The sequence below is a fragment of the Homalodisca vitripennis genome, chromosome 1 (assembly GCF_021130785.1).
Source record: "Homalodisca vitripennis isolate AUS2020 chromosome 1, UT_GWSS_2.1, whole genome shotgun sequence".
Taxonomy (NCBI): Eukaryota; Metazoa; Arthropoda; class Insecta; order Hemiptera; family Cicadellidae; genus Homalodisca; species Homalodisca vitripennis.
This window is the reverse complement of record NC_060207.1, coordinates 75,334,207-75,347,047: the sequence shown is the minus strand read 5'-3', so window position 1 is coordinate 75,347,047 and position 12,841 is coordinate 75,334,207. Positions and strand designations below refer to the sequence as shown.

At 34.6% G+C, this 12,841-nt stretch overlaps 1 protein-coding gene across 2 annotated transcripts in view; it reads right to left on the bottom strand.

Moving 5' to 3' along the window:
* Window positions 1-9,468, bottom strand: part of LOC124364848 (nuclear hormone receptor FTZ-F1) — an 89,513-nt gene extending 80,045 nt beyond the window's left edge. For both annotated transcript variants that reach the window (XM_046820633.1, XM_046820642.1), the window contains exon 1: window positions 8,783-9,468. In XM_046820633.1, coding sequence (XP_046676589.1) covers window positions 8,783-9,353 — 571 coding nt within the window. In that variant the 5' untranslated portion in view covers window positions 9,354-9,468. The remainder of the gene's footprint in view (window positions 1-8,782) is intronic.
* Window positions 9,469-12,841: the final 3,373 nt, after the last annotated feature.

Sequence of the window (12,841 nt, the reverse complement as noted above, 5' to 3'; positions counted from 1 at the left end):
ACACATACATTTACACAAGTCTATCCATCCTCCAAGACCTACCTACCCCGACTAGCCCATCGCTCACATCGTTTCTAGCAATTGAACTTTCAGTAAGGTTGCATACCAGAACTACGAATGTATCAGTTGTAGTTAGAAACATTTTGAACTTTTTCTCCGCCCTGTAGCTTAACACACGCAATGTCCTTCACTACGTAAAACTCGATAATAGGAGTAATCTCCCCTTCCCGGTTTGAAATTTCTCCTTCTTGTAAAAATCATTCCTATTTAACTACCCGAAAATGCAACACTTCACATGAGCCGGATAAAGTAGTTAAGCCCGAGAGCCAGGTCATGGTGACGGCGACACGAGCAGGTGGCGCTCGGCGCCGGGTTGCCTCACCGCCGCGAAAATAAGCGAAACAATGTTGGAGTGGGCCTTGGTTGCATAATTGGGTCCATTTCGTAAATAGAGACGGGAGGGGGGCCATTCATCGGTTGGACTACACTCCCGCTCAGCGCTCTGTCGTTCTCTCCGACAAGTCAAGTACTTCACTGGCCAATGTACGGTTTAACTTCTATTAGTACATATTGAAACATCGAATCCAATTTTACTTTTACATTGATTTTTAAAACTCTAAAATGTTCCAAAATGCCGAGTAAATTAAAACATCTCAAATGTTTACACCTTTAGCAAGTACCTACAGTAGTTTATTAAAGAATCAAGTTGATAATGGATAATTTAAAAGAATAATACGTTTTTGGAAATTAGCCATGTTCAGTTAGTTATATGTAACAAAAATAGAACACTGAGTTTCGGGAACTGGAATCCATCCTCTTCTTCAAATACCCTCTCTTCGACATCTGAAGAAGACGATAGATCTCAATACTCGAAACGTACTATTATATTTTAGTAACGTAAAACGATGTCAAATTTCCAAAAACCTGCTATCCTGTCATTTAATTTATAATACTAATCATTATCACAAGAGTTTAAAATCTTCTTTAAATCAATCAAAGAAATTATTTTTTTATTTTAATAATTAACTAACAAACGACACATCGAATTGAAAATAATCTAAAATGTAATTGCTTTCCAATTCAGCAACACCCTTACATTATACAAAACGGTCTTGAAAAGTACACTGTATCAAAAATAAAAATTAAACCCACTTTGAAATGATATTCAAGAGAAATGAATCATTGAAATCGTTGTAGAGTCGATGGAATGAACGATAATGGTTTAACGACAACGAGGTAGGCAGCAAAGGCGAGGCACAGCAAGTGCGTGTAGTACCGTTGTGTGGTGGTGTGCTAGTGCTGGTGTGCTTAATCAATGTAGAGATCGGATCTGACCCAGATCCAGATGTCGTCCAGGCTCCACTACTACCCAGAGTTGTCTATACTACTCCGCACTACTAATGAAGCTGTAGTTACCTTCAACATTACTTTAGAACCACCTGTTTATAGTTGCTGATTACCTTACAAAACTACACAACTTCTAAAGAAGTCACGGGATGCACTAAAAGCAATTGTAATTTTGTCAAAATATCACCATGTATCTTTGTGATAATTAGTTTTTCATTTATCTGTACAAACTAGTATTGTTATATATTAGTACATATTAAAGGTAATTTTTATTTTAACCCATTTTCCTGTCAGGTCTATGTACACATTACATTACCTTGCTTCCTAAGTGTATTTTAAAAACTTTAATGTTACTATAGAATTTAATTTATAATGAAATCATAAAATATACGGTATCTCTACCACACTGTAAAAGGTTGTCATATAATATTTTAAAAATAATAAAATTATTTCAAATGAAACTATGGTATTTGTTGTATTTTTATAGTTACTGTAAGGTTTTTGTCTCGCGTTTAATTAGAGATTTCTAGGACATCGCCCTGGTGTCAAGGGGGTGAACAAAGACTTTGTTTTACATTCTTGTCTGGTAACATACACATATAACACGGACATGTTCAGTATTTATACAACAAGGAGAGCCGATGGCCTGTGTGTTTAGCAACGTAGATGACACCACCGCCACATCTACTGCTCGCCACGCTATATCTGGAAAGGCAAGACTAGGCCCAGCTGTAAACATCCAGGGACAAACAGTAAACCCTGGGGAATACCACTAATTAGATTTCTCAATGACCAAATGTGGAAATGTCCGGTTCTACAAAGAACTATTAGTTGGAGAAAGTAGTTATTAATAAGATTATATTAATACAGCACTTACAGCACGCGGTGCGATCGGGAAACTTAATTATATGGTATGGGCCGTAAAAGCCTGGAACTAAAAAAATAGAATTCACAAAAAACACATTTTTTCTTTTGGAAAAACAAACATATCGCTAAAACTCAAAGGGGGTACGTGACTTTTTTTGTCAACATTCATATAATGTTCATATAATAAGAACGTGTGATATATTATTAAAAATGGTTAATTGTAACTTTGTTGAAAACTGTTTCTTGGGGTAAGAAAAATCAGAAGCAAGACGGATCTCCAACGTATTAATACATTCCTGGCTAAAAAGAGTACCTTTAATCAAGCAACACCAAATTTATTATTTTACTAATTCAGTGTTATATCCTTGTATAACAACATTCGATTTATATAATAGGTTTCATCTTAACTCAACAGAAGTTGCCGATGACCGTTGGTCAACCATGTCTGTGTAATGCGCACGTCATAATTAGTGATTAATAGTTGAGTAAGGTAAACGACTGTACAGGTTTTAACACAAATTATAACGACCGAGTGTCGGTTGGCGAACGACGCGACGCTTTGGCGTTATATAAGCCCGTTATCTGGCGCTGATAGCAGCAGCACATGTTGTCACGTGGCCTACCTGACTCCTGACTGACAAGGTACGATGGTCTGCTCTCCTCGTAGACGATGTACGAGGGTACCAAGACAACGTTGGGGAACGGGAGAAAGTTTCTGAGATCAAATAACGAGGAGGGTTGTTTTATACCGCTGAAGTACTATTCTCATACATTCGTGCGATTAACTATCAGTGCTTCAAAACGCAAAACTTTTCTGCTTGGAAATGCCATTTTTAACTCCTGACTAGTTGAATTTATCTAAAATAATTATACTTCACTCAAAGTAGACAACATGTGTTAAATGACTTTTTCAGAAGTCCTGCTATCCACAACAACGACTATGCATGAATATTTATAATTTAAACGCATGAGAGTCAACCGGATTTTGATTTAATATTAACCATACTTTCAAGAAGCTTTTTGAGCAAACATAGTTTTCTAGAAGGCATTCCAGAATTGAAAGAATATTTCTACATTGCTTAGTCAATAATTACATCAATGTACGGTTTTAATTTATTTGATAGTAAAAAATAAAGAGCAATGGTCGAATCATGGATTGAACTAAAACTGGCAGGTATAATAAAGTGGTAAAATTAAACTACTGTACTTGAATATTATTCTAATCGATGGGTGACAAGCTATTTTCGTGAACAATCAAGACCATTAAAATATTTAAAATGCCTCAAAATTTCAAAAGAGATGACAGTTATAGGATGTCCTAAAAGAGTTGGTGCGAAGATTTCGTGATTACGCCAACAGATTATACTTACAGCACTGGAGATTGAACAGTTCTTCAGTTTAATATTACACTTCCAAGCAAAAGTTTGACTCTCCCAAACAACGTCTGTAACGTTTCTTGTATCTAACTTATAACAGACGCATCTTGAAACTATATGATGTCTCAATTTCCATGGATTTGTTATGGGAAACAAAATCGCAGCGACAGTTTATACGAAGACTCCATAATTGTAAGAATTGCTAATAAGGTAAAAATAACTGAATAATAAGTAGAAATCAACTGTAGCTACCTTCATTGACAAAACTAATGTCTCCTGCCTGTTCTGAAAATTACTTACAGAATATAGCTTATTATACTTGTACAGTTCATGTAAGTTTTATTTTTGCACTTATTGTACTTATTTATGGCATTAGCTGTTATTGTAATATATCATAATTTATGATCATCTATAACGTATTGTAATTATGACTATGTTTAATGATATTTTACGTTTATAATGACATATACTTCTCTGTAAATATACGATACTTATTCAGTGCAATATTTATCCAGTTGTAATGCGTTACTAAATTAGAAAACCATTTTGGCACCAACCACTTGAGTTATTTGACGATAACTAGACTATTAACACACCGTAGTATTTCTCTCTAATAAACGTACTGTACTCTTGTGCCTAAGAGCGTAACATAATTTCATTTAGAGCAAAAGCAAAAGCATAAATAAAATAAATATGGTCAGAATGTATAGCGTTAATTTACATTTTCAGTAGGCCGCTTACATACTACCTGCAAACTCCCTCCGCGGGTACGTCCCTGTGCGTGTCCACCCATAGCTACACGCCACACAGCCACGGCGGCCGCCTATGTTTGACACTACTTTCACTGCCTTGCCTAGCAAATTGGGAAATCGGACCTATTTGTCAGCGAGGCCCGGCCCCGGCCAACCTGTACTTTACCCTGCCAACTGTTTATCACACGTAATCGTCAACACAGAGTTCCACTGGGAAACAGTGACTGCCTTGAGCCTGATATCTGTCACTACGTGCTCTGTGTGTATCAACACGTTTCACGTGTGATAGGACCGTACGTGGTGAAACGGGTACAAAGACCGCCATTTCGCTATCTAATGTAACCTACCATTAAAACGAGGAAATTGCTATTATTAACTAGGTACTGTGACATTGTAGTATACTATGGAGCATGTTTAAAGGTTAACAAACAACTTTATGTATAAACTAGACAAACTTTTACACTACCCATATTTCACGCCATAAATAAGAAGGGTATAATTCTTGTAACAAGTTTCAACTTGTTTGGTCTTTTTTGGGGGACTGTTTCGTTCTACAAGCCGCGCTATATATACGTTTTTAATGGGGGGTGGTTTACGTCTCTGGGCCATATTGATAGTTATATAGAAACTTTTCTTAAATGGCACTATGAGGGTGATTGCAAAATACTGATATACAAACTCTACCTAAAATAACTAAATATTATTATTCATTCTACATTCAAAATGATACAGTTTTCTTTTTCCACACGGCTGTATTACTGACAAGTTGTCTTAGATAGTAATGAGACCACAAAGTAAGAACTATATTTAGTTAAACCACCTCACTAACGAATCTCATCGCCATTGAAAAAACTGGACATAATATTATATCTGTATAATAATATCAGTGTTTTATTTCTTTTTTCCATTCCTTGTTAATACCCTATGATGTATGCCATATCAACTCAGAATATTTAAGCAACCCTAATTAAAAAAAAAAAACCCGGAATGAAGGACTTGTGACACTTAAGGACACTAGAAGTCATGTATCGTAAAACACTTGTTTATTTGCTTAATTTTTAGAATTTATTTAGTTTTTACTGGTAAATACTTGATAATTATGTTAATTTTCTTTCATGAAATAACAAAACTTGAGATCTGGAATTCATTTATGGCGACAAGTATTGCATATTTATAGTATAAGTATTGAAATGATAAAATTGAAAGCACAATAACCTTACAGTTAAAAGTATTACTTAAGTAATATCATTAAACGTCTGTGGTGTATATATGGCATTTCACAAATAGTAAATATTTAAATACATCCTTCTTTGTTGTTGTTTTTTTTTTTTAATAATAAATCTACACTTTTACTGAGAGAAAATGAATCCATAATTAATAATATATAAGTACCGGTAGTTATATCGATTGAACTAAACATGAACAAAACAACAGAATACATTTTGGCCACACAAAGTTTGTATTAGTCTTTGCGCGGAATCCTCCGGGACAAAGTGCAGCGAATCAATAGAACATGCATTCACCCTAATTACATGTGCAGACAAGTCAATCTTACGTTTATTGATAATTTTAATTTAACACAAGTAGATACCGACTTAGTAATTCTATATATAATATCTGAACCATTTTCTACCAATAACATATATTCCAAATATCGATTTTTTATATTTAACTTTATTATTTATCATGTAAAAATACATGGAAAATAAAGATACGTTTTATAATGACGATAGTGAAAATAGAAACCATATTTCCAAACCCGCCAGTTTCACCGTATTTAATTGGCAACAACAGTAATTTGCAGTTGAAGATTTCGAAGTATTATATCGAGCGTGCTGCAAGTAACTAAAGGTTAATTTCCCTACACACGACACTGCTCTGATTGTTTGTGTTTGTGTTAGTACCACGGCTGTGTTGATATCATGGCATTGTTTTATAGGCAAATAAATAAATATTATATATCTGCTGGAACATAGCGTGTGTATTTATATCATAATGGTAAAACTAAAGAGAAAGCATCTTTAAACTGTGACCTTTACGGAGAGCTGGAAAAACACAACTATGTTACTAAACCTCCAGTAAATATAATATTTCAAAATCAATCAATTTTTTAGGAATACAAAAGAGCCTATTCTTTACTCATACTTTTCAATTTCATTAACTTTAGCGATGGTATTAAAGAAGCTAATAAATGAAGGTATACACTAAATTATATAATTTTCTTTAACGGCGATGTCACGCTTATATTTTAAGAGCCTTCTCCTGACAAGTAACTAAACATAACAGATTAAATCACAGTGGTTATACGCATAGTATTTTTAACAGCCAGGTCCAATTGTTACGGGTAAAGTACTTATCTATGCTGGGTTTTAAGATAAGGCAGTATAGTAGTACGTGTGTCTTACATTACGTACTCGTGTTTCTCTGTAATGTTCTGTTTGATTTTTAAGATTTCTCAAACCTATAAAAAATATTATTCATCATAAAACTCGTTTCTTTTCAAGACAATTTAGGTTATACTGAACGGTGCAAACTTTCTTATGAACGTAAGTGATCTAAAGGCCTTACTGTATATGTATTTATAATTTGACAAATAATTATATTTCTGACCTTATAATCACAGTTTACTTACTTATATGGAATTTTCAACAACATAATAGCTCAAATATTATGTTTACTACTTATTACTATTTTCATACACCGGAATATTTAATAACCTATACGGGAGTATTTTATGATTAATAAGTATTAGATAATAGACTTTAACGTGATAGAATTTAAAATTAAACATGACAATTTTACAAACACTAAATAGACTAAAAGTTAAATATATTTAATTCGTCTGTGGTTAGTTCTAAACAAATTTATCAGATTGTGTCTACGAATTGAGCTAATATTCTTAATAATTAAATAGTGTTAAAAACTTAAACGTGTTCTTTTTTTATGAATACACGTTTTAATAGGAAACTAGGGTTTTATTATACTTTACTAACCAACTAAAAATCTGTGAATTTTAATACATTCACGGCTCTTAAAAATTATTTTTAAATAAAACATTCACACCCCATTTTTTAGTGAATAAACACAATGTGAAATTATTGATGACAAATTTAATTTACAATCATTTAATATACTTCCCTAAGTCGCATAGATTGATTTTGTATTATATTATAAAGTAATTTAAAAATATAAACATTTAAGGTATTGCTGGATGTAAGTATTATTGAAAACCTCATTTTTAATCCGGTTTTATAAAACATGCCATCACGATAACGATATCATCACTAAATAACACAAAATGTTGATACGAATTTAATAGTTAATTAAACTATAATTTATAAGTTTCGACGATTTTAAAATTGATTTAGGGTGAATAAGAATGTACTGCTATCTTACTGTTTAGTGATATAATATTAAACTAAAAGCATTAAAGATAAATGTAGAAACATTGTAATCAATTAGTAAAATCGGAATTACTTTAATAACCCTAATATTTTCTTTCATTTGGTTATATGAACAGCTGGCAAAATCAAAGGGAACAAATTCAATTTACATTTAAGAAATTTAGCTAGTTCATAATTATTATACATTGATTCGGTCTACATGAAGAGTATACAGTAGTTCAGTGCTGAGTTTACAGAAACGAAATTACTTTGTTATCAGTTATCAATGAACAATTTTCTGCTGAAACAATGTACAAGTACGCAGTACGTAATGATTACAATGACGAACACCTAGCAGCGAGTCTGTGGCGCACCATTTATTGTAACCAAGTAAACGAGACCGCAGCAACATTGGCGCATGCGCAAACTGCGTCCCTGTGCGACGCCTTTGACTATTTGTGTCAGGGCCACTTGAATAAAATGCTACAAATTAAACAAATCGGCAATCGTATTGCCTCCTCCCTCTGGTGTTTGAGTAAATGTCATCATTTTAGTGCTTTATACTATGAAATGATTCACACATTTTTATATAAAAAGCAAAAGTTATTCACTCAATGTTTTATATCCAAAAGAAATATTAGAACATTATTAACTTTAAATTTGTTAGTAACTTTATAATAATAATAACATGTTAAAAATTCGACATCATAATATTGTAGTGTAGTTAAAAAATATTATAATGGTACATTTCTTGACCCAGTTACTCCGCGCTCTCCGTGTTACAACCGTGATTGTTCGGGGCTACGGTTAATATATTAAATCACTTACAAACAACGTTATGAGCGTCGTGTCTGATAGATTAATTTTTGTTTTGTGATTCTTTAGTGTGATTACATTAGCCCTGATCTATTCTCATAAAATGTATAACGAAATTTTGAAATGACATTTAATTTTAAATGAGTTAGTTATGATCTTGCTACTCAGAGTATTTTGTTCACCTACGCTATGGTCAAGGAGTCCCTACTCATAAGATAAGTTACGAGATGCAGGTACATACCTTCAAGCTTCATGCCGACCTCAAGGCACTTCTGGAAGCGGCAGAATGGACATCGCTTCCTCTGGGTCTTGTCGATATGACAGCTACGGTCCGCCACACACGTATACACCTTCTTGTTCTGAACAGTGCGCTTGAAGAAGCCCTTGCAGGACTCACACGTCAGTAACCCGTAGTGGTATCCTGACACTTTGTCTCCACACACAGGACACAGTTCTTCGAAGCCTTCCTTGGTGTCGGGCAACTCGTTGTTGGCGGCGGAGCCCGAGGGTTGGGAGGCGGTCTGAGGGTACACGTCCATGGCACCCACCCCTGGGAACGAGAACAGACACGCTGTATCCACGGGTTTAGAGGTATACAACGGAGGAGTGGACGGATGGGCCGGTTGGGACAGGGTGTACAAGGGAGGCGACTCGTGCTGGGGCTGCGAGACGGTATAGAGAGGCGGCGAACCGTACAGCGGGGGCGGCACGGTGCCGGGACTGCCGCCTCCACCGCCGCCGCCGGGGCTCAGGCTGTAGTGGGACATGTTGAGGGAGGCGAGGGCGGAGTGTTGCTCCATGTCTAATAACATAATCAAGAGGATAGGTACCGGTAGCACATCACTTACACTCGCGGGACGACACGAACGTACGGAGGTGCGCGCACTAGCGAAGTCACACGGCGAGTGAGACCGCAGCGCCGCCGTGTAGTGAAAGTGACGGGCCTGACCTAGTTGGCCAGGGAGGGGGGCGGCCTAGTGACCCAGATACGCGCACCCCACTACCACCGCGCGTCATCCCTCCACACACACTAACCTTACACACCACACTGACAGTCTAAACAAACAAACTAAACGATTCTTTGAGCCTCCCGGTTCCTTTCAGTTGTTTCACTCTCGTTTTCATCTCATGAAACTTACTTTTCTTTTTAGGGGGGATATAATTTAGATTTTAGGAAAACTAACTATTTCACATCAAATTGAGTACATGTATTAGGTAAATAACCTATCTAAATTACAATTCAAACACTCGTAGAATCTTTCATGTTAAAACAAGTACAATTAACTAAAATTCTGAACGATAAGGATTTTGAGTTTTCTTCTAATTCAACAATCAATAAAGGAATGCAAATTTAGAAATATTTATAAAAATAATGACATAAAACGAGAATGTCCAAAGATTAAAATTAACATAGCCGAAAAAAAATATTAATTATTAAAATGCAAGTAAAGTTAATAATAAAACGATTTCTAATACCTAAAGTATTTCTTGATGGAGGCTGCAAAACCCATTTTCGTAGGTCTACTAACAAATCGCACGCGTTTACGAAATGTTACATGATCCATGTTTACAGATATGTTTTATATATATTTTCAAAAACAGTTTCTTGAGATGCAAATTGTACTTTCTGCGAGTGCACTAGGTAAACTTTTTTCATATGCTTCAATTGATCTAAAATGATTAAGATGTTTAGAGTTATCCTTTTAACCCGTTGTAATGACGAAACAGGTGTCTGAATGATTAGTTTGAATTTGCCTTATTTCGTTTCTATAATAATTTGTAACATTTAATTCTATGTTTACATTTTTAGCATCCAAAATTTAACCAAAGAAGCAATAGGTAGCGATAGAAAACTATGTACACAATTACAAAACTATTTTCTTTAACATTCGCAAACAACGAAACGTAGATATAGGGTAACCAAACTATATTATATAGATAGGAAACTCTGGAATACATCTTTTGTATCATATCGTTGGAAAAGTAACAAACAATCATTTTGATGCAACTGGTGGTATTACATTTATTCAATTTCCGTATTTTCAGATAAAAATATTAATTTAACATTTATATTAACATACTCGTACTAAAATAATGCACGTCCTATTTAAACATTCTGAAAAGGACATTGTGAGTAAAATGTAATGAGCGCAAAAATAACTTTTAAGATAAAATACAGGACAGACCACATTTAGCACTGATAACGCCGAAGTTATACAACAATATTTTTTGGGGTTTTAAAGATTGTTCCTATATTTTTATTTTAATCGTATTTGCATTTCGTTGCGTTTATTTGATACTCAAAACACTCTATCCTGAAATCTAAGAAAAGAATTATTTCATATAGGATAAAATCTTCCAAATTGCGTCTAAGTTTTGAATTCTCTTATTTTACAAAATGCTTTTAAATTGTGTACGGAATTGCAATTTTAAAATTTTGAGTTTTGGTTCCATCTTTAGTGGACATTTCTCAAAATTTTGAACATGCAAAGGTTTTGTTACATTTACCCATTGCGCAATCTAGAGTTAATCATCATCAGCAGAGGGAGAGCCTGACTTGTTGGTTGTTATGTATATGATGCTTCATGGTATACGTTAATAATTTTAAAATAAACAACTTCCCTCCGTTATCGCCATATACTCCCGAAAACTCTTATGGGCCCCGTGACGCAGAGCCCATGATCGTGCACGATCGTGATAGAGCGCTCCCTAACTGTTATTAGTTGTATAAATTTACAACCGTACATGGAATACGCGTGTATATCGCAACATTACTTAAGATGTATTCATCCGACGACCTCATTCGAAAACTGTCTATGTAGTACATACAGTGTATTTCTATTACGGCTTGTGGTGGGTTGGTCAAAGCTATGCTCTAGGACTCATTCTCATACCGTGTACGTGTTACGTATGAGAAGGAGTAGTAAGGGTCAACAGTATAATCTAGAGTATAATTTGGTAGACAAGGCGAATCGAACTCGAGCATAAAAATCTCATATGATTGGCTATACCGATTAGATTCCAACCTGTAACCCGCTTCGGCCAAATTCTATTATATCCACAATTCTGAAACGTATTTTTCATAAAATAACTGTTTTACCTGTATTGCGCTAAATAACCGGTTAGTAAGCAAATTGTACGTACGTAACTCCTAATCAAGGATGTACGAAATATTATGAATATAATCGTCCATTTCTTGAAAGGTGGCCCCTAAAAATTCTCTAACTGTTCAATTAAATTGAATTAAAAAAATAAATATATATTACTTTAAAAAATCCCATTTTAAAATGTTGAAAGAATTTAGGAGATATAATTTACCCATCGATGTTCCGAGTAAATTAAATCTACAAAATCAAACAAATAAATCCAGAAAATTAAGAAGAATAATTGGAGTGGCCGTACACCATACTGCGTGCGGTAGCTACATCTGAGAGTAGAGCCAGACACCGCTGCTGTCTGGCACGTTATCACTGTTATCAGTGCTGACATTGACCCAATAATCTGGACTCAGAGTGTGATCTGGTGTGCTAACAATACCCGCTATAATGCAGATCGAACTGTGAAAAATATTGAAAAAACTGATTAGGTACTACTTTACACTCAGCCTTCTGAGAAACGTTACGCCTCGAAGGGAAACTTTGTACTGACTTCGCTTCTTCGCCGTAAAAATTTCAATTAAATATAAAAATAGAAGACTTGGTACATGCATATTAACAAATATTTAATTATGTTATACCGAATATCACAAAAACCTTCCTCGACCTTTGAACGATTGAGAAAATTTTCACATTTCCATTGCGGCCATAACATGACCTCAGGACGTTTTAGTTACATTTCAACCCCCTCTAACTGAAATTTGAGGTGGGGAATAACTGAAAATGTCAAATGGAATGAATGGCCCATTGAGTGAGATAAAACAAATTACACAATAAAGGTGACATCTGATCACTACTATAACCAATATTGGTATAGTACGAACAAAAGGTACAATTATGAATTCCATTTAAAGCTATTTTGGATAGAGTCAATTTTCAAATATTCTAATTTGCACCATTCTTCTCATGTGTCACTCGACACAGTTATCGTAAAAATTATTTTTCGCAACTAAAATCCTCCATTTTGAATAAAATGCCACAAAAGAGAGCACCCCTCTTTTATTCTTTCAAGAAGTCTAAATAAGGATTTAATTCAGTGAATATTTATATGACCCATACAGGATATATTGCCGTAATGGAAATGCTAACCAATTCCGCCAAAAATATCAACATAATTTTTGTATTATTCATAAAGTAATTACTAT